Source organism: Motacilla alba, chromosome 4 (assembly GCF_015832195.1).
Source record: "Motacilla alba alba isolate MOTALB_02 chromosome 4, Motacilla_alba_V1.0_pri, whole genome shotgun sequence".
Taxonomy (NCBI): Eukaryota; Metazoa; Chordata; class Aves; order Passeriformes; family Motacillidae; genus Motacilla; species Motacilla alba.
The window spans coordinates 71,553,027-71,578,413 of record NC_052019.1 but is presented as its reverse complement, the minus strand read 5'-3'; the positions used below and the strand labels follow the sequence as shown (position 1 = coordinate 71,578,413).

Sequence of the window (25,387 nt, the reverse complement as noted above, 5' to 3'; positions counted from 1 at the left end):
AAGAAAATTATAGGGTGAAATTCCAGCCTTTTCTATTGGAAAAGTTTATCCTGAGTTGGCTCTAAGCATAATTCAAATACACAGAGGATTATGCATTTCTACGTGGCTCCCTGAGCGTGCGGCTGGCATCGAGCCCTGGTGCAAATGAGGGCTAGGAGCTGGTTTTGCTGATGGTGCATGGAAGGGAAGAGCTTTCCCGTGATGTCAGCACAAGGAATATAGCACAGGAAAGCTTCCATCCTTCCCAGAATCACCCTGCAGCTGGAAGTGCTCAAGTACCAGAGAAGCACATATTTCATGGAGGCAGTCGGCACTCCAGGATGTTTCCTTTGCTCTTTTAAGTGTCGGAACAAAGTAAGATGGGGTCTGTGTCTGTGGCCCATGGAGTTTATGCATTTCGTGACTAATCCTGCAGCCTGGGGATTCAGACCTTCCTTTAATCCCTGTTTGTTTGTCATTCTGCCAGTCACTGTCACTCCAAAGGTCCCACTGGAAGAGAATGTAAACAGAGGTAATTCTCCAGGCTTAGTCATCTCAGGAGGTCTGCGTGTGAAGTCACAAGAGCCTCTTCTCTCCCTTTCCTTCATTCCTCAGTGAGGTGAAACTGTTGTGAAAGTGGAGCTGTGTCTGAACCTGGTTGTTGGCGTTTTTATTTCCATTAGTAAATTCTTTAGTGTCTTTGTCTTCTGCTAACACCTCCTCTGACACCAAGACACCTTTACGAGAGGTGACACCAGCACCAAACCTCTCTGCCACATCCCAAGACTCACAAGTGCAGCAGCACTTCCATCCTCATGTGGTGGACCACATCCAGGTGATGGGTGAACAGTCGGACCCGATGGTCAGGAGGGTTTTTTGTAAGCTGGCTGTGACTTGCAGGCTGTTCTGAGTTTTTCTGGTTTGGTTTTTGTTAATGCTCAAGCGATTTCTTCCACCTGCCCCGAGGGAAATGCTAAATCCAGTGTTCTCTTTTGTGTAACTGCGCTGTGTTTCTGCAGCGGCAGAGCTGGCTGGCTTTGTGTTATCAAAAGTTCATAGATAATATTTATTTATTGTGAAATATCCCAGAGAGACACTCTGCAGGGGCTTCTGGAAGCACTTCATGGATATAGCCTTGAACATACAGGGAAACATCAAGTGAAGCTGTGTATTTTTATGGCCAGCTGGCTCAGCTGGGGTTGCTGCAGAGACAAACTCTTCCATCAGCCCCCAAAAACAAACAAGCAGAAGTTTTGGCAGCAGTTAAGCAAACAACAAACTCTCCTACAGAAACAGTGACGGCATTAAGGATCCAAATCGTGGAGTCAAGACTGCAGGTCCCAGTGTCAGTGCTCCGCATGGCAAGGGGCTTTGGGACAGGGACCTTAGGAGAGGACACATTCTTCTCATGCCACAAAACTGTTGTGGTAGCGGTCAAAAGTAATTTGGCACTTCTGGAGTAAAATTCGGGCAATTTCAGGCAATTCTTCAAGAAAAGATAAGGGAGAATGTGTAACTTGCCAGGGTTTTGTTTTTTAAGGACCTCATAAATCAAAGCACACGAGTTCCAGCACATCCCAGAACCTAATGAGAACACCCTGTCATCGTATCTTGGCCCTGCCGCCCTGGGTGGTTTCTGTTGCTGATCCCTCCCAACCAGGCAGCACCGGCAGCGCCACAGAAATGTGGCATGTGCACAGTTCGTGTGGAAATCACTGGGAATTATGTTGGAACTGTCTGGAATGTGCGCTTGAACAAAATTATTCTTTTTTTCTTCATGGGTTTTTCAAAAGGCACACTTGAAAATAAGGCTCAGGAGGCGGTGACAGGATGGACTGGCCTAGTTTCCTTACTTTGGGAATAGCAGAACAGAATTTTTTAGTAGCTGCAGAACATGTCTGTCCCTGGGGACATTTTGTACATTAACACACTCTTTGGAAAGGGACTTAGTTTGATCTCAATGGGTTCCACACTGGTTTCTCATTAGTTTCATTTTGAATTAGTGAAGGTGTGGATCTTCCCTAGATACTTTTCCTTGCTGTCTATTCAGAAAAAGGCTAAATTTGGCAATTGAGCTAGTGAACATATGGGAGGAACATGATGGATGGATGGATGGATGGATGGATGGATGGATGGATGGATGGATGGATGGATGGTGTATATGCACACATATTTAAGGAGTGCTTCTATCACTAGCAAAGTATTGAGCCCATGTATTTTACAATATAAAATAAGATGGTGAGAATCTCCCATGTGAGTGATGCTGAGGGTTCTCTTTAGGTGCACAGGAGGGTTGGTTTAGGAGGGTTGGTTGATAACAGCATTGATGAAATTGGATTTGGGCAGATCACAGCTTTATTCAACAGCAGGGAAAGAGCTGTAGTTCCATTATTTTACAGTCACAAACACCTGCTGTAGCCCAGAATAGCCATTTCTCTTGGCTGATCAACAGGTAAGGTTGGGATGTAAGTGGTGCAGGTGACTAGCAAATTAAAAAAGGAAGAGGTAACAAACCAGCTAATTCCAGAATGAGATTAGGATGGATTAGTCTGTCTAGCTCAAATCCCTAAACAGCCAGACTGGTTGTGTGTGTTTCTTCACTGTTGCCACATGTGTTATCTTCTTCCCAAGTAACCAGTGATCAGACAAGAGGAAATGGCCTCAAGATGTGCCAGGAAAGGTTTAGGTTGTACATTAGGGAAAATTTCTTACGGAAAGGGTTGTCTGGCCCTGACACAGGCTGCCCAGGGCAGCGATGGATTTCCCATCCCTAGAGGGATTTAAAAGCCATGTGGATGTGGCTCTTTGGGGACATGATTCAGAGGTGGCCTTGGCAGTGCTGGAGTAACAGTTGGGCCCAATGGACTTAGATCCCATATGTTCTGTTAAGTGCTTGGCCACGGGTGCAGACCGCATCCTCTGAAACAGCAGTGGGTGGTACCTGTAACCTGGGATTGAGCCTGGCTGTGTGCTCTGGAGTGCTGCATTATGGAAAACAAGCAGGAGAACAGATAAACCCCTCACGTGACACGGTGGTTTTTGGGCTGGGCACTGCACACTGTGGGAAGTTGGCACCGTGGGCACCACAATGTGACAGCGTTCCAGCTGGGTTTCCCTTGGATGCTGTGCTCGGCAGCTGTGCCAGCTGGAGCGGTTTTTGGAATTGGAGTGGGCGCTGTCCTGGGGTTGGCATACTTGAGAGTGCCTGAAGACACAGGAAGGGCTGGTTTGTGGACTTGCATCCTTGGCATTCATGAATTCCAGCCCAGAGGAGAAGGGCTGGAAGTTTGCTGTCGTAGGGGAAAGGGCCCCGATAGAGCGTGAGTGGAAAGCAGGAGTGTTCTCTCCTCTCCATCCACTGCATGCTGCTTGCTCTAGCTGGCTTTGTGGAGCAGGGAGCTCCCTGTGTGTTTTTGGGAAGAGTGGGGGAACAGGGGTGCTCCCGACTGTCACAGGGACGCAGGAACCGTAGCACGCAGCGCACTGGGTGCACCACAAGATGTTCCTCGCTGATGTTCATTGCTCAGACATTGCTGGAGTACTGGTGTGGATTTGGGAGGAGCCAAGTATCCCACAGCTGTGAGGTTTTACCTGTCAAAAATCCCTGGCCATGTTTTGTTTTACTGCCCTAAGTGGAAGTAACAGCTTTGGCTTTTGTGTGTGGCGTAAGAATCGTGGTCAATTACAGACCCACGTGGTTGAATGAATTTTTAAATTGGTTTTCTGGTGATTTCTCCCAGCCCTACACCACAAGAATGTTTTCTTCAGGGTTCCTGATGTATTTTATCCAGAGAAGTGGTAACTCTGCAGGCGAGGATGCTTTGTGGGAGGAAGTTTCTGAAATAGAGCTGGAACTCCATCGGTCACATAGTGGAATCACAGAACGGGTTGGGTTGGAAGAGACCTTAAAGACCACCCATTTCCACCCCCCTGCCAGGGGCAGGGACACCTTCCACTAGACCAGGTTCCTCCAAGCCCCGTGCAGCCCGTCCTTGAGCACTTCCAGGGATGGGGCAGGAACTAGGACTCCACTGATGGCAGACTGTCCTTGCAGAGTCCCTCCTCGCTGGCCTCGGAGCACTGAGTTCCCTGCACGGCCACGTGGAGCAGCAGCTGAACGAGACCCTGCGGCGCCGCCGCCACGCGGGAGACAACGACCACAACATCGAGGTGCTGCTGGGGGTGGACGACTCCGTCGTCCGATTCCACGGCAAAGAGCACGTCCAAAACTACCTCCTCACCCTCATGAACATCGTGAGTATCGTTTGGGAGCTGCTGGGAGCTCTTGTAGGAGCACCAGGTTTGGGAAAAATAGCAGTGGGATCATTCTGACCGCTGCTGGAGAGGGTTTTTCTGGTTTTAAGATGTTCCTTTAATTCATCTTTTTCACTGTAGTTTCCTTCCTGGGGCACATTCGAGGGTATTTCCAATAACGAGGAAATAGTTGGAAAATAGTAAGGAAAAAGAGTAAACTTGATCCATTTCTAGTAATTCTGAGCTTCTCCCACAACACACTTCTAGAGAAAAACTGATTAAAGCTTAAATATCTAGAGGAAAAGGGTTCACCCTTTTCAAACCCTCCATGGCTCTCTGACAAGAGCAGACCTTCTGGTAATACCAGTAGATCTGTCTCAGAAACTGTGGGATCATAAGGTTTTCCAGGAAATAAAAGCAATCTCTTACGGATGAAGATTTGGGACTAATTATTCCCATAATGATTCCTGTTAATAATTATTTTATGGATGTAGGAATGATTCTTATGTTTTACACTCTTATATTCCTGGAATAATTTAAAAATGATTCCTTGGGTTTACAGAGCTTCTAAATTTGAGAACTTAGAATCTGAGAGGAAAAAAATTAATCTTGTATGAATTTAACCCAACCAATGTGATGTTTTCCAGAACATCACTCACAGAATCATCTCCTTTTTCCCACGTACGCCGTGGAGCATCAACATCAAATCTCCATTACACGTTATTGCAGAATATTGTCCTTTTGGTTTTCAAACCTTTCCAGTGAGCGGCAGGGCTGATCCATGGCCCAGAGCACTTCCATGTTTTTCACACGCCTGCGGCTCCATCTGCTGGGAGCGGCTGTGGGGCCGAAGGCAGAGTGAGCTGACACTCTGCTGCCCAGAGCCATCCGGAGAACGGGATAAAATGGGGGCTATGGGAAATCTTGAAGACTTGAAGCTTAAGGTCAACTCCCGGGTCCTTTTCATCTCCAGGGAAGTCATTCCTGTGTCTAGAAAACTCCCCTGTTGTCTGTTGGCACAAAGGAAGTTGTGAACACTTATCCTGGCCCAGCTCTTTCTGGGAGCAGTGCTCTTTCATTCATGGGAAGAAAATAAGAGAGGAATACCTGACCTTTGGGATGATTGTTCACAGGACAGGCAGCCTGAGCTCTGTGCTCATTCTCTGCCCCACTGCCCTGCTGACACTGCTCTCAGCCTCAGGGATTTCAGGTTTAAACCATGGGCTGAAATCCTCGTGCCAGGGCCCACAGTCTGGACAGCTCCCAGTGACCTTTTTCCCTGAGGGAAAGTTCTGTTTAGCCCGACTGAAAAATAAAACAACTCTCTAACTCCTGCTCAAACCCACCAACCTCTGAACAGGGGTGTTTATTTCTCACCAGTTGCCCATAATATAATATTTATTTTGTTTTTAGGGGAATGAGGAGCTTCATTGAGGACCTGCAGATGTTTCACACTCTGCTGCCAGGACATTTCTCACCTTGCCAGACACAGGGAAGGGCCTCAAGAAGGACAACTTTTGGCCCATCTGCATAATTCTGTTTTTCTAACTTCCCTTCCACAAAGCCTCTTTTTAGTACAGAAGTGACCACAGAATTCTAACTGATCTTGAAAAAGTAGGGCAGCAGTATAAGTTGCTCTAAAAAAAAAAAAAAAAACCTCTTCAAAACAAGAAGCACTGGAAGTGCTCCTGGCCAGGTTGGACAAGGCTTGTTGGAGCAACCTGGTCTAGTAGAAGGGGTCCCTGCCCGTGGCAGAGGGGTGAAATGAGATGAGCTTTAAGGTGCCTTCCAGCCCAAACCAGTCTGGCATTCGGTGATTTGCAGGGTTTGTACTTGAAGTCTTTTTCCCCATCCCCTTTTCTTTGAGCTCTGATCCGTGAAACATGAGAGGGGGCTTGACATGTGCTTCCCAAAGTTCCATGTGAAGGGGCTACGTGATGACCGGCAGTGAATCCACGCTTTCCACTGAGCAGAAGTGATCCAAGACTTGAATCCTCTTCTGAGGACTCTAGTGGTACAAGCACTTGAAAAAAACGTCTCCGTGGCCTTGGAAGTTCCCTTGGTATCATCAGTGGGGTTTTTTTTTTCCTTTTTAATTTTTCCTCTTTTTTCCCTCAGGTGAACGAAATTTACCACGACGAGTCCCTGGGCGTTCACATCAACGTCGTGCTGGTCCGAATGATCATGTTGGGGTACGCCAAGGTGAGCGAGCCGCCTCTCCACCCTCACCCCCGGGCAGAAAATCCAGACCCCGCTGAGCTGGCTGCCCCTGGGAGCCACTGGGGGTAACGTGTGTCTCTCTCAGTCCATCAGCCTGATCGAAAGGGGGAACCCCTCGCGCAGCCTGGAGAACGTGTGCCGCTGGGCCTATCAGCAGCAGAAGTCGGACCCCAGCCACGCCGAGCACCACGACCATGCCATCTTCTTAACCAGGCAAGATTTTGGGCCCGCTGGTATGCAAGGTAATGCAGCTGACCTGGAGCAGAGCTCTGGGCTCGGTGTTTCTTGGCTGGCGTCTGCCAGAAAAGAGGAAAAATTGGGAATTGCGTTGTGAGCTCCCTGCCTTGTTCATTCCGCAAGCTGTTTCAAAAGCAAGGAGAGCTTGCCATGAGTCCTTGCCATTTATATCCAATCACAGACTGAATTTCTTTCGTGAGAGTTGTAAATAAATACTTCTTAGCTCTCTTCAAACTCTTGTGTGTGCGGGGACCACTGGGAATCTCAATGCACGTGGCATTCCACTCCCCTTTTTTTTATTGCATCTTTCACCACAGATTTCCATTTCTTGGCATCCCAGCCACTCTGACACCTGCATCCATCCTTTGGCCTCAGGAAACTAATGACAGTGGGCAGGAGCTCCCAAAGTACGGGATGTGTCAGAGCAGGCACCGGTCAGGATGAGGAGCCAGGCAGGCTGCCCTGGCCTTGGAGCAACGTTAGCTTTTCCTGAGGAAGTTTTCTGGGGGTTCTCATTTGAAATCCAAGTGCTGAGCACAAGACTCAGCCCTGATATCTCTCTGTAGGATATGCTCCTGTGACGGGCATGTGCCACCCGGTGCGGAGCTGCACCCTCAACCATGAGGATGGGTTTTCATCAGCCTTTGTTGTTGCTCATGAGACTGGGCACGTGTAAGTACCACTTCTACCATCGGATCACAACAAAATGCTGTGCTGCACCTCCTGCTTGCTCCAAGGGTGTTGGATTTGATGGCTCTGTGGAAGCTGTCCTGGTTTTATTTCCAGCCCCCTGGAAATGCAGCAGTGGTTGAAGCAATGGGGAGAGACAAGTGGGGGAAGAAAGGAAGGGGAGTCAGGGTGAACTTGTTTTCTCTGGGGTCAGAGAAAGGTCAGGAAGGGACCTGGGAGGTCCAGGCAGTGGAGACAGCTCGTTTGAGTGTCCTTCTCTGCCTTCTCCTCAACCACCTATGCTAGTGGGTTAGATTTGGTACCTCTTCCAGAGCTGTTTCCTTACAGTTGTTGTTGCAGTAGCTCTGAGGGGAGTTCTTTGTTCCAGGCTGGGCATGGAGCACGATGGGCAAGGGAACAGATGTGGGGACGAGACGGCGATGGGCAGTGTCATGGCGCCCTTGGTGCAGGCCGCCTTCCACCGCTACCACTGGTCCCGCTGCAGCGGCCAGGAGCTCAGGAGATACATCCAGTAAGGCCTCCCCCCTGCAGCCAGGCTCTGATCCCTCTTTTCTCAGACCCTCTTTCCCTTCAAATCTGTGTTAGAAAAGCTCTGACCCATGAAGGGTGTGTCCTCGCATGGGGCTGTTCCATAGCCCATCCGCTCGGGATGAAAAGTCTGTGGAAAGACCCCTCCAATTCCAGGGATTTGGAATAGGCCTCAGATCGTCACAGAATCCCAGATTGGTTTGGGTTGGAAGGGGCCTTAGAACTCATCTCATTGCAAAGTCCCTGCCACGGACAGAGACCCCTTCCACTAGACCAGGTTGCTCCAAGCAAGCCCCACCCAACGTGGCCTTGGACAGTTCCAGGGATGGGGCAGGAATTAGGAGTTTTCATCTTCTCATGGTATTTTTTTCTGTGACTCTTTCATAGCTCTTATGACTGCCTTCTCGACGACCCCTTTGAGCATGACTGGCCCAAGCTTCCCGAGCTGCCAGGCATCAACTATTCCATGGATGAGCAGTGTCGTTTCGACTTCGGCGTGGGCTACAGGATGTGCACAGCTGTACGTCCAGACGCACAGCAGGGGGTGTGGCCTGATGGGAGAGCTGCAGTGCCATAATCATTGGAGAGGAGTTCATGGAGTATTTAATGAGATCTGTAAAGATATTTATGGGGGAAACTCTGTCCTCTGAGTCCTGTGGATTAAAGGGAAAATGAAAGGCAGCACGGTCCATGTGGCACAGACTGGTGAGAGCAATCCTAAGGAAGAAAAGTTTAAAAAAAAAAAAAAAAACAAACCATTTTGTTCCATTCCTGGGTGTCTTCTTTCCTCTTTTCACTAGCCCAGGGCTGGGGGATGCAGGGAATAAGCATTGCCCTGAAGATGCCAGGCTCGCTGGGGTGTGTGAAATGGAATCTACAGAGCGGGTTGGATCCTTATCCAAAAAGTATAAATAAAATAAAAGATACAAATAAATTATAGACAAAATACAAAAGTATTTGCTTATCCAAAAAGTATAAACCATCTCACGTTCTGCATTTGGTCTTCTTGTGTTTTTCAGTTCCGAACCTTCGATCCGTGCAAGCAGCTGTGGTGCAGCCATCCCGATAACCCCTACTTCTGCAAGACCAAGAAGGGACCTCCCCTCGACGGCACGGAGTGCGCCCCAGGAAAAGTGAGTCTGGTTTTGTCTTGGGAAAAAGACCAACAGTTACCTCCATTCAGGCTGAAGGGCACAGAGGGGAGCGAGGAATTGCCTGGCACTCCTGGGGTGAAGTGAGACCGTGGGGAAAGCGGGAGCTGTGCTTTCCCACTGGGGTATTCTGGGAGCTGTACAAGGCTTGCCGTAGCACATTTTGGGCACAGAGGTTCCAGCTGAGGTGCAGCCTGTTCTGTGGCCTCTTTGTTGGGGTTTTTGGGCTCTGTCTCATCTGCAAAGTTTGCATCAAGTGCCTTTAGGAATCCAGGGAAGCAGATGATGCTGTTACTGGGGATGGCTGCTCAGAACTCACTGTCCAGACACCCTGTGGCACATGTTTGTGTCGACTGAGGATTAGCGCCTGGTTTTTCTCTTTACTATCTCCATTAGTGGGTGTCCTGCTGCCAATCCATTTTCAGTTATAAAATTACACTCAGATACCTGGGGGTTTTTTTAGCTAATCCCCTTTATTTTGAAATACACAAGAGCCACTTGTACAATCTGAATGTGCCCCAGGCAGCAGCAAAATATTGCTGTCCAGTGCTTGTACATGTGATTTGGGAACTGTGTCTGTTCTCACCTGTTTCCTGCCCCAATTCCCTCAGTGGTGCTACAAGGGTCACTGCATGTGGAAGAACACCAACCAGTTGAAGCAGGATGGACACTGGGGACCCTGGACCAAGTTTGGCTCCTGCTCACGGACCTGTGGAACTGGGGTTCGCTTCCGCACGCGCCAGTGCAACAACCCAATGTAGGTGTGGGAGCTGCACCCGCCTGGGCGTCCTCAGAGGGGCCACTTGGAATGGCATTTGGGTTTTGGGTGGACATTCTGCTCAAGCCCCTGGAAATGGGGTCATTTTTGGAGAATCCAACAATTCCATAGAGTTACAGAATCCCAGACTGGTCTGGGCTGGAAGGGACCTTAAAGCCCATCCCATCCCACCTCCTGCCATGGGCAGGGACACCCTCCACTATCCCAGGTTGCTGCAAGCTCTGTCCAGCTTAGACACTCCCAAGGATGGGGCGGCCTGTGCCAGGGCCTCAGCACCCTCAGAGGGAACAGTTTCTCCCTGATGAAAATCTCTGGATTTCTGTTTCCTTCTCACAGGCCCATCAATGGAGGTGACGACTGCGCCGGGGTGAATTTTGAGTTCCAGCTGTGCAGCACCGAGGAGTGTCCGAAGCACTTTGAGGACTTCAGGGCCCAGCAGTGCCAGCAGCGCAATTCCCACTTCGAGTTCCAGGGCAGCCGACACCACTGGCTGCCCTACGAGCACCCCGACCGTGCGTCCTGCTCTGGGCCTTTAGTGACACTTGAAAGGGTTTGAAGCCATCCCCCTTGGCCTGGATATCTCAGGGGCAGGCCCAGAACTCCCAGAAAAGCAAATAAGTTGGTTCCCTCCCCATCCATCTGTCTGTTTTGTCTGAAAATCAATTGTTGTGCCTTAAATCCGGACTTTAATACCCAAATTCCCTGCTCTGACTCAAGTTTTTCCATTTTAGCCCCAAACAATCCATTTCTCTCTTATTTATCCCTAAAATTCACAGTTTTGACCCTAAATTAACACATCATATGTAAAAAGTAGCAGACTTACCCCAAATCTCTGATTTTAACCTACATTTTCCCTACTCTGAACCAAATTTGTCCTTTTTACTGCCAAAGTCCCAATTTTCCCCCCCAAACCTGCCCCTTTATCCCTAAAGCTGACATTTTTGCTGCAAAGTTGCAGAATTATGTCTCAAAATCACAAGTCTTGCCTTAAAATCCCCTGTTTCCCCCCAGGCCCCCAGTTTAGCCCTACAATTCGCCTTTCTGACTTCAAATTGCTTGTTTATCCCTAAAATGGATACTTTTACCCCAAATGGACACATTGTGTCTCAAAAACACCAGTTTTGCCTTAAATCCCCGCATTTCTGCCCAAACATCCCCATTTTCCCCCAGAATGCCCATTTCCCCCAAAAAAATTCCCCACAATCCACGCGTTCCTTCCCAAACCACCCCATTCCACTGCTGTGCCCCCATCCTCACCCCCAAACCTGCCTGTCCCTTCTAACTCCTCGCTCCATCGGTGGGATAGTTGTTGGGATCACGCCTGGATCACTGTCCTCCTTGCAGCCCTTTCTTTTCCTGGCTCCACAGCTCCCAAGAGATGTCACCTGTACTGCCAGTCCCGAGAAACGGGGGACGTGGCTCACATGAAGCAGCCGGTGCACGACGGGACTCGCTGCTCCTACAGGGATCCCTACAGCATCTGTGTCCGTGGGGAATGCGTGGTGAGTGGCACCTGCCCCGGGGACACTCTGGGGACAGCTCATGGGAACAGCTCACGGGCGGAGAGAGACTTTGCAGATGTCTCTGAATTCCGTATTTTGCAGCATCGTATTCCTCTGATTCCTTGAGATGTCAGTTAAATTAGAGAACAGCACAGATCTGTTCCAGGGAAATGCTCCGCTTGTCTTCCACTCGTTGTTTCTTATCATAGGATCCCAGACTGGTTTGGGCTGAAAGGGACCTTAAAGGCCATCAGTTCCACCCCACTGCCATTTCCTTCCACCAGCCCAGGTTGCTCCAGGCCCCATCCAACCTGGCCTTGAACACTTCCAGGGACAGGGCAGCCACAGCTTCCCTGGGCAGCCTGTGCCAGGGCCCCAGCACCATTACAGGAAAGAATCCCCCCCTGATATCCAGTCTCGCCCTTTTTTCTGCAGAAAGTGGGCTGTGACAAGGAAATTGGCTCCAGCAAGGCTGAGGACCAGTGCGGGGTGTGCGGCGGGGACGACTCGCACTGCCGCACCGTGAAGGGGACCTACACCCGCACTCCCAAAAAGCTCGGTAGGAATAACAGCTGCCTACAGCTGGCTGGAGCTCCTGCTGCCTCCGGGGTTTGTGTGACGCTCACAGACACGAGATAATGGCATAATCATTGAAACCTTGGGAATAATGGGTGTAACACCATCCCATGAGGCCCTTCTCTGAGCCTGTTCAGGATATGCTGCTGTCCATCAGCCCCTGACTGTGGATGGATGTGGAAGTGATGGAGGTGTTCAGGGAATGCTGATAGATTTTTCCTAGCCTGGGCCATCTGGTCATTAAGGAGGCTAATAGACCTCTTTCTACAGGGAAACATGTAAGCAAGACATGTTCAAAAAGAATTTGAGGTTCTAGAAAACAGTTTCTGCAAGTACCCAACTTAAAATCCTGCCAGGATTGTCTGACTTCCATGGACTGGTCATCTTGCCCAGATGTGTCCAAATCTGCTGTAAATGCATTTTTCTGTAATGTAATTTACATCTTCTGCTTGTGAAGAGCATCTGGGTGACACCCAATCAGTGGAATGATCAGACTCAGCTCTCAGGACACTAATTCCAGGTGTTCTGTTTAAGGGAAGCCAGAGGAGCCTTTCCCTTAACCAGAGGAGCTCCCAGTGTTTCCCTTTCTGGGACAAAGGAGGCTCAAAACATTCTGGGTAAGTGCAAGGCTTGCAGGGAGAGAGGCATCCCTGGGAATGGCAGTTCCTATCTTCCTGTAGACATGGACAGGTAATGCCAAACCGGGCAAACACTTGATCTTCCCTGTGCTCTAAAGGCAATGGAGGAGAAGATTGGAAATGCTGTTGGGCACAGGCACTGCTCATCCAGGACTGTGATCTTCCTTATTCCCAGCTCTGCTGTTCCTTCACTTGGATTTTCTCAGGAGCAGGACAGGCTGCCAGTACATCCAGTAGTCCCAGAATCCAGTGTTTTTGCTTAATTGAATCTGCAGTTGTTAAAAAGAAAATATCAGGAATATGAAAGTGCCATGCACTCAGAGAACTTATGAGGCTCCTGATTAAATCTTGATCTGTGACCCATCCCTGGAAGGGATTCCAGTCTTCCTAATGGCAGTGCTTCCTTAATTTTATACTAATTACCTGTGATTTGCACTGGTAAATAATTGAAATTGAAACTAAGAACATTTTTATTTGGGAACAGCTTTTTATTTCCACTGCAGACAGGACCATGTGAAAGGGCAGTGGGTAAGTTCCAGTCCAACATCCTGGCTGAGGACAGATTTGGGAAAGTAGTGAGAAAAACTTGTACTTGTGTCCTCGTGTGCTGAGGAACACAGGAGACATCTGTGTGCCTGAATTGTTGATAGATCCTGCTTGGAGCAGCACGGCTGTAAATATTAAACTGATCCCAGGTGGGAAGTGGCAAATCCATCTGTAACTGGTGTCCCTTCTCTCCCTGGAAGAGAAGAGCCCAGGGAGGGCCTGTCCCACCCTTCACAAACCCATTGGCTCCACGTCTCCCGGCCCTGCTCATCCCTGGCTGCCGGATTCCCTCTCCTGCCAGCAGAGCTGGGCGTGCCCTGTGCTCCTGACCATGGCTGTTCCTTTCTCTTTCCCTCCCTGCTGCCTCCACTGACCCTGCACCTGCCAAAGGGTACCTGAAGATGTTTGATATCCCTCCCGGGGCTCGACATGTGTTTATCCAAGAGGACGAGGCCTCTCCTCACTTCCTTGGTAAGTGTTTTTCTGCTCAAGTTTGAGAAGAAGCACGGGATGCTCATGTCAGAGAACCTGAGGGATGAGAGAATCCAGTGAAGGGGTTGGCTACATGTGGGCTTTCCAAATTGCATGGTCAGGGCTTAGTCCTGCAGTCCTACAGCTCTGCGAACAAACATCTGCTCATTTGAATTCTCCAAACTGTTAAACTGACCCAAATTTGCATGTGTACTAACCAAGGACTGTGATGACTCACATCAAAGTGGGAACTGCCAGGGTGAATCTAATTCAGCATCTTTTAATTATTCCTATGGTGCATTGCAAAAAGCTCTACAGAAGAACAATGGGTCTTGGAACTGAATGATCTTTAAGGTCCCTTCCAATCCAAACCATTCTGTGATTCCAGCTCTTAATGAATTGGCTTCTAATTGAAGCATCATCATCATCACAATCCCCGCTGTACCTGGCTGTTGAGGTGTGCTCTGGAAGCCCAAACCCAGGCAGTTCCACAGGGCTCCTATTCCTCAGCTCTTCACTTACAGATTTTAGCATCACTTACGGATTTTAGCATCTGGGAGGCCCTAACCTGTGTGCACAGAGCAAAGTAAAATGTGATGAAAGTCTGTTTTTTCATAATCTGATGGATATACCCCTCCCCGTGCCACCCCGATTGCTGCCAGTGCGGGGGAGGCACCACAGGCTCTGCTCTCACTCCTCCCAGCAATCAAGAACCAGGCCACAGGACACTATATCCTGAATGGGAAAGGGGAGGAGGCCAGATCCCGCTCCTTCATCGACCTGGGCGTGCAGTGGGAGTACAGCATCGAGGACAACACGGAAACGCTGCACACGGACGGGCCCCTGCACGATGCCGTGGTGGTGCTGGTGGGTGACGCGCTGAGCTCAGCCTTGGGGACCATCCCAGAGCCACTCCTTGGTGCCTGTGCTTAGCAGAGGAATCGGTGCCAGTGCTTTCTGTTTGCTTATTCACAGATCATTCCTCGGGACAACGACACCAGATCCAGCCTGACCTACAGATACATCATCCACGAGGATTCGGTGCCGACCATCCACAGCAACAACGTGCTGCGGGAGGACACGGACACCTTCGAGTGGGCCTTGAAGAGCTGGTCCCAGTGCTCCAAACCCTGCGGTGGAGGTGAGCCAGGGATGAGCACCTGTAACAAGGGACAAATTGCCAAAAAAACAGAGGAAGGGAATGATTTAGGTTCTTGGCTTCCCTTTTAACAGCAGTTTGTTATTTTAGGGCTCAGGCTTAAAATACCTGGCAGCATTGCTCCCAGGTGTCACACTCGCAGACTGGGAAGAAAAAGGCTTCTTTTGGTGTTTAAATTTAGACTCCAAAGCTACTTTGGATGCCCAAACTCAGGCATTGATGCTCCTGAGCATTCCTTGTACTCGTGGTCTGTCCATGGCTCTTAAGCAAATAATGGGGAATGCGAATTCCAAAATACCTGTCCCCTAAACCCATTTACTAGGCCAGAAAAACCTATTTAAGCCAAACATTCTAACGAGGACCTGATTCTTGTGATTCCTCTGACGTGTTTCCCAGGGTTCCAGTACACCAAGTACGGGTGCCGCAGGAAGAGCGACAACAAGATGGTTCACCGAAGCTTCTGCGAAGGCAGCAAAAAGCCAAAGCCCATCCGCAGGATGTGCAACCTGCAGGAGTGCACAGAGCCCCTGTGAGTGCGGCGGGGCACGGAGAGCACGCGTGGCTCCTTTGGACAGGGACAGGCTAGCCCAGCCAGACTGGGTGGGATGGATTTGAGGGCATGCTGACAGCTTGCCAGCCTGCAGTTCTGAATATGGAGGGGAGTTTCTTCCTGTGTAAGTGTGGATACTAATCTGATCGGGTGGTTTGTAGTATATATATATATATATATATATATATATATATATATATATATATATAAAAAAATCATGGAATAGATTGGCTCGGGAGGCACCTTAAAGCTCATCTCTTTGCAGCCCCCTGCCATGGGAAGGGATTTTTTTCCACTAGAGGAGCTGGCTCCAGGGATGAGGCAGCCACAGCAGGACGAAAAGGCTAACAGTTGACAGTGTATGACTCCATTTCCCTTCCCAGCTGGGCAGCAGATGAGTGGGAGCACTGCACCAAAACGTGTGGGAATTCTGGCTACCAGCTGCGCACGGTGCGCTGCATCCAGCCCCTTGCGGACGGCACCAACCGCTCGGTGCACGCCAAGTTCTGCAGCGGGGATCGCCCCGAGAGCCGGCGCGCCTGCAACCGCGCCCCGTGCCCCGCGCCGTGGAAAGCCGGGCCCTGGTCCCAGGTGGGCAGCGGGGCGTGGGGGCGGCACCGGCCGCTCCCAGGAGGCCGGTACACGGGAACGTCTGCCGAGCGCGGCGTCGCGGGACGCCCTGACCTGTGCCCTCTGTGTCCGGCAGTGCTCGGTGACGTGCGGGGAGGGGACGGAGAGCCGGCAGGTGCTGTGCCGCGCCGGGGACCGCTGCGAGGGGGAACGGCCGGAATCCGTGAGGGCCTGTAAACTCGCTCCCTGTGATGGTAAGAGAACGGCTGCAACGGCTGCAGTGGGGGCACGATTGTTCCCAGGGGAGCACCGTGCTGGCAGAGGGGTCACACACAGAGTGCAGCTTTTCTCCCGTGTTCGGTCCAGCAGTCTCAGGATGTCCCAGCTCCCCACACTGGGGTCTGTCCTGTACCTGTGCTCACTCAGGGTTTAACTGCATTGGCCCAAGTCGCGTTGGCACAGACTGGGGCTGAAGGTGAAGGTCACTTCAAAACAAACCCTACCTGACCTCTAAATGCCAGGGTAAGTTCTGCAAGCTGCCAAGTGAGGGAATTAAAATACATAAATGTGGAACCAAGAGCATTAATGCGGTTCCTGGGAATCCATTGCATTGTTTTCATGGAATTGTTAACAGGCTTTGAAGCTTTTTATGATGACAATGCATTTCTTCCTTTGGATTATTCACTCTGTAGCATTTGGGGTTTATTGGGGTTGCAACTCCCTTGTGGTGGCCCTGACACTGCTCAGGAGCTGGTAGGAAAAGCAGTCAGAGCTCCTGGCAGGTGCAGGGGGTTTCCCCCAGACTGGACAGGTGGGATCCGCTGTGGGTCCTTGTGGAACCTACTGGAAGTGGAGAAGCAGAACCCCAAATCTCCACGCTGTGGGTGGGGTCATGGAATCCAAACCAGCACAAATGGATCCTCCAAAATGGACCAGGAGAGGACAGGACCAAATCAGGGTCATTGTCACTAAGGTAAGGCAGAAGGAATTGCACCTGTAGCCCAGAATTCCACGCTGAGGCTGGGATAGCCTCTCAGGGCCACATGGGGCACGGGTATTCCCATGCAGAGCTGCTGCTTTCACACCAGGTTTGTCAGGAACCAGCAAGGGTTCTGAGGAGCCTCAGCAGGATCAGGACATGGACATGTCTATATTCCATAGATTTTGCTCTTTATAACCCTCATCCCTCAGCTCCAGTGGTGTTCTTCTGGGGTATTTTACTGAGTTCCTTGGAATTGAGCTGATTCTCACCCACTCTGAGCTCAGGCTCCAGTTGATATTTTAAAGCAAGAGAAGGTGGTGGCTGGATGTGCTTCCAGCCCATGGTGAGGCAGCCGCTGTGCCAGGTGAGGACATCATTCCCTGCAGAAAGCTCATTTTGGTTCAAAGCTTCCAAAGGGGCCTCTGGAAGGTCTTTTTCCTGAGGAAAGGGATGCAAATCCCTGCCTTCAGGGCACCTCAGGTGTGACCCACTGTTACAGCTTTCCATCAGTCCTACAGTTCCATTTGGTTCCTGAAGAGCATCAAACCTAATCTGAGCAGAACTTCATCTTCCTCTAACTTTTTATTTTAAGGCATCTCTGAGGGCTATTGCTTGGGATTTAATTTCTGTGAGGGAAGATTGCCTTGGCGTTAATGCTGCTGATGGATGGTGTCCTCCCAGGCTGGAAGGGAAGGGATTTGGGGTGGGTAGGACATAGCCAGTGTGCGGGGGAGCTCTGGGAGGTTGGCACTGGGAATTGCTGTCTGTGCTCCTCTGAAAACGCCATGTGCAGACGTTTCCCAAGTGCCCGCCAGTGGGTTCCCATCCCCGGGACATGTGTTTTACAGATGAGCCCTGCCTGGGAGACAAGTCCATCTTCTGCCAGATGGAAGTGCTGGCCCGATACTGCTCCATCCCTGGCTACCACAAGCTGTGCTGCGAGTCGTGCAGCCGGCGAAGCAGCAGCTTCCCACCGCCCGGAGGGGCTGGCACGGAGGGGGATGCAGCCCTGGATCCGGGCAGCCCGCGCAGGGCTCCGACGGTGCCCACACCTGCGGCGCCCGCCCGGGCTCAGCCGCTGCCCGGGAGCAGCTCTCCGAGCCGGCTGCCTTTGGAGGCGCAGCAGGCCGAGCGGCGCTCCCCGCCGTCCAGCCCCGAGCCCCGGGGTGCCAGCATTCCGCACTGGAGAGCTCCCGTGGCCGGCAAGACTTCGCGGCTGCTGGCTTTGCTGCACCGGGCCCCTGCCAACAGCAGCAGCCTCGGCTCTGCTAGTGCCCCGGCGCTGGCCGCGGCTCTGCCCCTGGTGCCAGCAGAGAGCGTGCCAGCGGGGGCTCCTGCGCCAGCCAGGACCTCCGGGAAGGTTGAGGGGCACACAGGGAAGCGATGGCCTCCGAGGGCCGCCCCTGTGGAACGATGAGCGGGCAGGCTTGTGCAGGACAGCCGTGGAAAGGGGCTGTTGGGCGCTCTGCGTGGGACTCCCTGAGCTCTGGACGCCGCGGAGCGCGCCGCGTGCCCCGGGCAGGGCACTGCGGGGCACGGGCCGTCCCCTGTAAATACAAAGGACACGAAGTGCTGGTTCACTTTCTGGTGCTCCCGGCCTCCTCCCGCCCCTCCTTCCCTGGCCGGCTGGGACACAGGAAACACTAAAGGAACCTTCCTGGCAGTGAGTGAGCGGGAGTCACTGAGGGCTCCGTCCAGCTCTGGGCCCAAAGGTTAGCCCTAACCTCAGCAGCCCTGCGGCTCTGGGCTCTGAACACCCCCACTGCAGGCAGGACCAGGCACGGACACTCAGTGAAACACTTGCCACAGGCCGAAGGAACCCTCAGGACCCGTGTCTCCCTGGAAACAGATGTCATTGCAGGAGCAGCACTGCAGCTGTCGGGTAAATGCAGGAAAGCAGCATTATTGTAAGAGTTTTGTGCTGTCCCACAACTTGTTTTCCTGTACTGTTCCGGTGCCGGCCATCAAGGTCTGCCCTATGAGCATTCCAAGGGCTGGCGTTTAAAGCAGTTTCAAGGTGGATTTCAAGGTGCGAGAGATATTTATATTTCCAGCTTGGATCAGCTCCAGACCTCCCCGCCCGTGGCGCATCCGACTGCAAGAATTAATTTATGTCCACCCCCACCTTGTCCCAGCCCAGCCGGCCGCGCTCTCCCCGGCACGGCGCTGTAAAGTACTTGTGTATAGGAGTGAGAACTGCAGATATTTATTAAAAGTGGGTTTCTTGACAGTATTTTGTGTACTAAATATTTACACTGAGGGCAGGTGACTCTTCCCTTTGCCCAAGATCAAATCTGGAGCTGGAATTAGATGCTGTGTCATGTGGATATTGAAGCTGCTCAACTGCTGTAGAGAAATTGTTGCTGTTATTCTTTAGAAGAAGGTTTTTTATCACAGGTCTCTCTCGTTTCTCAGTGGCCATCCAAGTTTCCTGTGCAGTGGCTGCTCCCCTGTAAGAAGTGCCCAGGCTGGAGCCGTTAATGCTGTGAGGGGATCGGGGCCCCAAAGATACAATTGTGAGGCCATCCTGGCGGCCCTGGGGGGTCCCTCGGGGGAATAGGGGCGGCACTGGCCATCAGCAGAGGTTTCAGACGTGACAATAAAGCAAACCTTGGACATCCCGAGGCTTTCCCTGCTGTGACTCGGGTGCCAGCGTCGGGTTTTGGCATTTTTGTTTCCTCTTTTTTTAGCCCTTTCCATCCCAGGCAGGACCTTCCCCGACTGGAAATAAAGATTAAATATTTGAACGGGATTTTTAAAAACAGTTTTGCCATTGCCGAGTGTGATGTGCAGGGAAATTGAGGGAGAGGAAGGGGAGCATCTCATCTCACCTGGCAGCTGCCAGATGAGCTGCACCCTACTGGTGGCAGGGAAAAGCCGCTGTTTGGAGCTCCCTGAGTTCCAGAGGCACGAAGGGCAGGAAGTGCTGAAGGCGGAGCTGGGACCGGCCCGTGCTGGCCCCACGGCACGGTCAGTGCCGCCTCCTCGGCCCGGTGTGCCCGTGGCGCCGCCCGAGGACGGGCACATGACGGACAGGCAGGCGGCCGCTCTGGCTTCCAGAACATCGGGGGCACCCGGAAAGCACCGCTGCCGCCGTTCTGCCGGCCCCGCAGAGCCCCGGCAGGGCCCCGGTCTGGGGGTCGGCACCGAGCCCGAGCCCCGGCGGGGGCGCCGCGCTCGCAGCGCGCTCCGTGTCCGCCAGAGGGCGCCTCGATCCCGGCGCCGCCTCGATCCGCCCGACGGGGGAGAGGCGGCACCGCCCGGGACCCCCGGCAGAGCCGGCAGGAGCCGCACGCCCCATCCCGGCTGCGGCTGTGGGCTCCATCACCCGCTTACGGCCAGCGTCGTCCCGCTATCGCAGCGGGAGCGGGCATCGAGTCCGGGCCGGGCTCTGCCCGCTCCTCACCCCGCTCCCAACCCCAGTGCGGCCGCGACCCGCGACCCGCCGGCCGGGCCGAGGCAGCGGCGCCCCGCGAGCGGACGGCGGCGGGACTCGGTGTCGCAGCGCCGTCCGTCCCCGGCCGCGGCGCCGCCGCAGCGCTCCGGGCTCCGAGCGGTCCCCGCGGGGAGCGGCCCCCGGGGCCGGGGCTCGCACAGCGCCGAGCGAGGCTCCCGGGACGGCGGGACGGGGGCCGCGGTGGCACCGAGGGGCGCTGCGGCGGGGCCGCGACCGGGGCCGGGGCGGGGAGCGGAGCGCCGCCGGGGGCTGCCGGGGGTCCCGGGCGCGGCCCCTCTGCCCCGTCGGGCGGATCGAGGCGGCGCCGGGACCGGGCCCGGCCCGGGATGGCCGCGGGGCGGCGCTGCCGGGGGGCCGGGACCCCGCAGGCGCCCTCTGGCGGACACGGAGCGCGCTGCGAGCGCGGCGCCCCCGCGCGGCCACGGGACAGCGGGGCGGGGGAGCCAAGGAGGGGCGGGGCCACAGGGGCGGGGCCACAGGGGCGCGTGCGCAGCTCGGGACAGCAGGGCGCGTGCGCGTGCGCGTGCGCGGGGCCGACACAGGTGTGAGCAGGGCGGGGCCGGCACAGGTGCGCGGGGCTCCAGGGCGCCTGCGCGGGGCGGGGCCGAGGGCATTTAAAGCCCGGAAGCCGCCTCTGGCGCCATTTTGCCCCCAGCGCCGGGAGGTGCCGGACGGGGCTGGTGCGGGCTCCCCAGGCGGGGCCCAGGTGAGGTTCTCTCTATCTCTCTTTTCTCCTCCTCCTCCTAACACCTTACCCCTCTCCTCCCCAGCTCCCCATTCCTTCCTCTCCCTGCCCCTCTATGCACCTCCGCCCCCGACTTCTTTCCTTTCTCCTTTCCTTTGGTCTTGCCTTTATTTTCCTTTTTTCTTTCCTTTTTCCTTTCCTTTCCTTTCCTTTCCTTTCCTTTCCTTTCCTTTCCTTTCCATTTTCCTGTCCACTCCTCTCCTCTCTTCTCCTTTCACTTCATTTCCACTTTCCTTTCTCCTTTCCTTTCTCCTTTCTTCTTTCTCCTCTCCTCTCCTCTCCTCTCCTCTCCTCTCCCTTTCCCTTTCCCTTTCCCTTTCCCTTTCCCTTTCCCTTTCCCTTCCCCTGTCCTTCTCCCCTATCTCTCTCCTCCCCCTATCTTTGTCTCCCGTGTCCCCCCCTCTCTCTCTCTCTGTCCCTGTCCCCGCAGCCGCGGGGTTCGGGGCGCCGCACAATAAAGCCCCGAGGGCCGGAGCCGGCGCCCCTTGGTTCAAAAGGGTCGGGGCCCGCTCTGCGGGTGCCCCCTTGCAGATGCCAACACCGCCCCACACTGCCGGGCTGCCGGCTGTCCCTGCATCACACCGGGGCCAGGGCGGGCCCTCCTCAGGAGGGGTCCCGGGCCGGGCGGGTTAGCGAGGGCGGGGGGTCCCGGGGGGGTTGAGGATGGGCCCCCTCATTAGGAGGGGGTCCTGGGGGGGGGGGTTTAGGATGGGAGGGCGGGAGGGAGGGAGGGAGGGCCCCCTCCGGAGGAGGGGGTCCTGGGGAGGGGGTTGGGGCGGGCCCCTCCGGAGGAGGGGGTCCCGGGGTGGGAGGGGCTGGGGGGGTCGGCCCCCCCTTTAGCCCCTCCCACCTCGGGCCCTCTTCTCCGGACGGGGTCAGCCCCGGCCTCCTCCCAGGGACCCCCTCCTCCGGACAGGGGCCCCTGGGGGAGGGAGGGGTGGGGGGGAGGGGTAGCAGGTGGGGTCACGTCACTCTGAACCGTAATTACACGTTTGTGTCACACAGCAGCAGCCTCCCTCCTTCCTAACTCCCGCCCACCCACCCCTCCCTCCCCCCCCGGGGCCCCTGTCCGGAGGAGGGGGTCCCGAGGAGGGGGCCGGGGCTGACCCCGTCCGGAGGAGAGGGTCCGGGGGTGGGGGGGACTAAGGGGGGCCGACCCCCCCAGCCCCTCCCACCCCGGGACCCCTCCTCCGGAGGGGCCCGCCCCAACCCCCTCCCCAGGACCCCCTCCTCCGGAGGGGGCCCTCCCTCCCTCCCTCCCTCCCGCCCCCCCATCCTAACCCCCCCCCCCCCCCAGGGCCCCCTCCTAATGAGGGGGCTCATCCTCAACCCCCCGGGACCCCCCGCCCTCGCTAACCCGCCCGGCCCGGGACCCCTCCTGAGGAGGGCCCGCCCTGGCCCCGGTGTGATGCAGGGACAGCCGGCAGCCCGGCAGTGTGGGGCGGTGTTGGCATCTGCAAGGGGGCACCCGCAGAGCGGGCCCCGACCCTTTTGAACCAAGACAGGGGCGCCGGCTCCGGCCCTCGGGGCTTTATTGTGCGGCGCCCCGAACCCCGCGGCTGCGGGGACAGGGACAGACAAGAGAGAGAGAGGGGGGGACACGGGACACAGAGATGGGGAGAAGGAAAGGGGACAGAAAGGGAAAGGAAAGGAAAGGAAAGGGAAAGGGAAAGGGAAAGGAAAGGAAATTTCAAGGAAAGGAAATTTCAAGGAAATTTCAAGGAAATTTCAAGGAAAGGAAAGGAAAGGAAAGGAAAGGAAAGGAAAAAGGAGAAAAGAGAAAAGAAAGGAGAGAAGAAAGGAGAAGGAAACAGAAAGGAAAGGAGGAGAGGGAGAGGAGAGGAAAGGAAAGAGGAGAGGAAAGAGAGAGGGGAGGGGAGGGGAGAGGAGAAAGGAAAAGGAATGAAAAACGAAAATACAGGAAAAGGGAAAGGAAAATAAAGATGGAAAGGAAAGGAAAGGAAAGGAAAGGAAAGGAAAGGAAAGGAAAGGAAAGGAAAGGAGAAAGGAAAGAAGAAAGAAGAGGAAAGCAGAAAGGAAATGAGAGAAAAGGAGGAGTGGGGGGCGGAGGTGCATAGAGGGGTAGGGAGAGGAAGGAATGGGGAGCTGGGGAGGAGAGGGGTAAGGTGTTAGGAGGAGGAGGAGAAAAGAGAGATAGAGAGAACCTCACCTGGGCCCCGCCTGGGGAGCCCGCACCAGCCCCGTCCGGCACCTCCCGGCGCTGGGGGCAAAATGGCGCCTGAGGCGGCTTCCGGGGTTTAAATGCCCTCGGCCCCGCCCCGCGCACGCGCTCTGGAGCCCCGCGCACCTGTGCCGGCCCCGCCCTGCTCACACCTGTGTCGGCCCCGCGCCGCGCACGCGCCCCTGTGGCCCCGCCCCTGTGGCCCCGCCCCTCCTTGGCTCCCCCGCCCCGCTGTCCCGTGGCCGCGCGGGGGCGCCGCGCTCGCAGCGCGCTCCGTGTCCGCCAGAGGGCGCCTGCGGGGTCCCGGCCCCCTCCGGCAGCGCCCCCCCGCGGCCATCCCGGGCCGGGCCCGGTCCCGGCGCCGCCTCGATCCGCCCGACGGGGCAGGGGGGGCCGCGCCCGGGACCCCCGGCAGCCCCCGGCGGCGCTCCGCTCCCCGCCCCGGCCCCGGTCGCGGCCCCGCCGCAGCGCCCCTCGGTGCGCTCCGCGGCCCCGTCCCGCTGTCCCGGGAGCCTCGCTCGGCGCTGTGCGAGCCCCGGCCCCGGGGGCCGCTCCCCGCGGGGACCGCTCGGAGCCCGGAGCGCTGCGGCGGCGCCGCGGCCGGGGACGGACGGCGCTGCGACACCGAGTCCCGCCGCCGTCCGCTCGCGGGGCGCCGCTGCCTCGGCCCGGCCGGCGGGTCGCGGGTCGCGGCCGCACTGGGGTTGGGAGCGGGGTGAGGAGCGGGCAGAGCCCGGCCCGGACTCGATGCCCGCTCCCGCTGCGATAGCGGGACGACGCTGGCCGTAAGCGGGTGATGGAGCCCACAGCCGCAGCCGGGATGGGGCGTGCGGCTCCTGCCGGCTCTGCCGGGGGTTCCCGGGCGGTGCCGCCTCTCCCCCGTCGGGCGGATCGAGGCGGCGCCGGGCCCGGGATCGGGATGGCCGCGGAGCCGCCGTGAGACCCCGCAGGCGCCCTCTGGCGGACACGGAGCGCGCTGCGTGGGCAGGGCCGGCACCGCCCCCGCTCCCGGCCCGGCGCCCCCGCTCCGCCACCCCCGAGGCCGCGGCGCCCCCGGCCAGAGCAGCCCGTGACTCCCTCCTTCCCTTCCCCGCCGCCGCAGCTCCGATGGGCTCCCGCCCTCCGCGCCACAGGGGGATGAGTGGGACCGGAGGGGCAGAGGAAGGGAGAGGCCGGGCAGCCGGGGTGAAGATTTATTTCAGCTTTACTCTCTTCCAGGGGACGCAGAGGCTGGCTGAGAGCTCCCGCATGCCGGGGGTGAGGGATTGTTTCCCCACGCTGCCCAGCTCCCGGGAGAGCTGGAGCAGCACCGAGAGAGGGCAGCGATGCCATGCGGTGAAGTCGCTAGGGCAGGAGCAGCGGGAAGTGACAGCTGCCCCTCCCCACCCGACTAAAAGAACACCCGCGTGGCTTTTCAGTTTGGGATTATCTTTATTTCACAGTTTATAAAAAACTTTTCCCAACGCGAGCGCTCCGTTAAACTTCCGTGCCGTCGTGCAAATTGCTGTGGACTTTGACTTCCAAGTTCACCTGCTTCCCCTTCCTGCCGTGCCCCGGGCAGACGCCGCCGTAGTCCCGCGGGGGATGGACGTTCCTGACGGTGCAACACCGGCTGCCCGCGGCCTGCGGGGCGCCCCGGGGCAGCTCCACCTTGGTGTTCAAGGGGTGCTCCTCGGCAGCGCCCCTGGCCGCCTCCCGCTTCCTCCGCAGCTTGCGGCACTCCCTGGCCAGGAGGCAAACGCCGGCCAGCACCAGCAGCAGCAGGGTGAGCGCGGCGAAGGCGCTGCCCAGGGAAGCGCCCGCCTGGGACAAGGAGGCTGCGGCGGCAGCTTCCTCCCTCTCCAAGAGCAGCGACTTCATGTTGGTGCCGTTCTTGAGCTGGTCGCCCTCGTTGTCGTAGATGAGGGAGTCGTGGAGCGCCGCCTCGGGCAGGTCCCTGCGGCCGCGCTGCCAGCGGCGAGCCAGGGAGCGCTGCACTCGGGGCCCCGCCACGCCCTCGGGGCCGATCACGTAGATCACCTGGAGGTACCACTGGTGTCCAGCTTCCACCTTTAGCAAAGAGAAGGCACGGAGAGATGCCGTCAGCAACTGGCGGCGTTTACATCGAGCCATTCTGTTAAAGAGCTGGTGTGTTTTGTGTCCTGCGCCTGGCAAAGTCGTCTCAGTGGGTTT

At 55.6% G+C, this 25,387-nt stretch overlaps 3 protein-coding genes across 4 annotated transcripts in view; 1 reads left to right on the top strand and 2 right to left on the bottom strand.

The window, feature by feature from the left end:
* The window catches only part of ADAMTS3 (ADAM metallopeptidase with thrombospondin type 1 motif 3), a 57,426-nt gene extending 37,724 nt beyond the window's left edge, over window positions 1–19,702 (top strand). The window contains exons 5-23 of one of the 2 annotated variants that reach the window (XM_038136173.1): window positions 4,034–4,233; window positions 6,352–6,435; window positions 6,539–6,695; window positions 7,257–7,362; window positions 7,748–7,891; window positions 8,296–8,428; window positions 8,928–9,041; window positions 9,671–9,816; window positions 10,174–10,349; window positions 11,206–11,339; window positions 11,775–11,898; window positions 13,490–13,570; window positions 14,274–14,437; window positions 14,546–14,711; window positions 15,126–15,258; window positions 15,663–15,870; window positions 15,986–16,103; window positions 16,216–16,371; window positions 17,680–17,777. In XM_038136173.1, coding sequence (XP_037992101.1) covers window positions 4,034–4,233; window positions 6,352–6,435; window positions 6,539–6,695; window positions 7,257–7,362; window positions 7,748–7,891; window positions 8,296–8,428; window positions 8,928–9,041; window positions 9,671–9,816; window positions 10,174–10,349; window positions 11,206–11,339; window positions 11,775–11,898; window positions 13,490–13,570; window positions 14,274–14,437; window positions 14,546–14,711; window positions 15,126–15,258; window positions 15,663–15,870; window positions 15,986–16,103; window positions 16,216–16,322 — 2,495 coding nt within the window. In that variant the 3' untranslated portion in view covers window positions 16,323–16,371; window positions 17,680–17,777. Of the gene's footprint in view, window positions 1–4,033; window positions 4,234–6,351; window positions 6,436–6,538; window positions 6,696–7,256; window positions 7,363–7,747; window positions 7,892–8,295; window positions 8,429–8,927; window positions 9,042–9,670; window positions 9,817–10,173; window positions 10,350–11,205; window positions 11,340–11,774; window positions 11,899–13,489; window positions 13,571–14,273; window positions 14,438–14,545; window positions 14,712–15,125; window positions 15,259–15,662; window positions 15,871–15,985; window positions 16,104–16,215; window positions 16,372–17,679 lie in introns of both variants that reach the window. The other variant, XM_038136172.1, reaches the window with a different exon arrangement.
* A 461-nt stretch (window positions 19,703–20,163) lies between these two features.
* LOC119700928 (collagen alpha-1(I) chain-like) lies at window positions 20,164–24,547 on the bottom strand. Its single transcript, XM_038136641.1, has 5 exons — window positions 24,526–24,547; window positions 23,368–24,335; window positions 23,204–23,254; window positions 21,884–21,955; window positions 20,164–20,877 (listed from the first exon to the last, which is right to left on the bottom strand). The coding sequence occupies exons 1-5, from the start codon at window positions 24,545–24,547 to the stop codon at window positions 20,164–20,166; spliced, it is 1,827 nt and encodes a 608-aa protein (XP_037992569.1).
* Window positions 24,548–24,626: 79 nt separating this feature from the next.
* The window catches only part of FRAS1 (Fraser extracellular matrix complex subunit 1), an 89,160-nt gene continuing 88,399 nt past the window's right edge, over window positions 24,627–25,387 (bottom strand). The window contains exon 72 of the mRNA XM_038136640.1: window positions 24,627–25,264. Coding sequence (XP_037992568.1) covers window positions 24,692–25,264 — 573 coding nt within the window. The 3' untranslated portion in view covers window positions 24,627–24,691. The remainder of the gene's footprint in view (window positions 25,265–25,387) is intronic.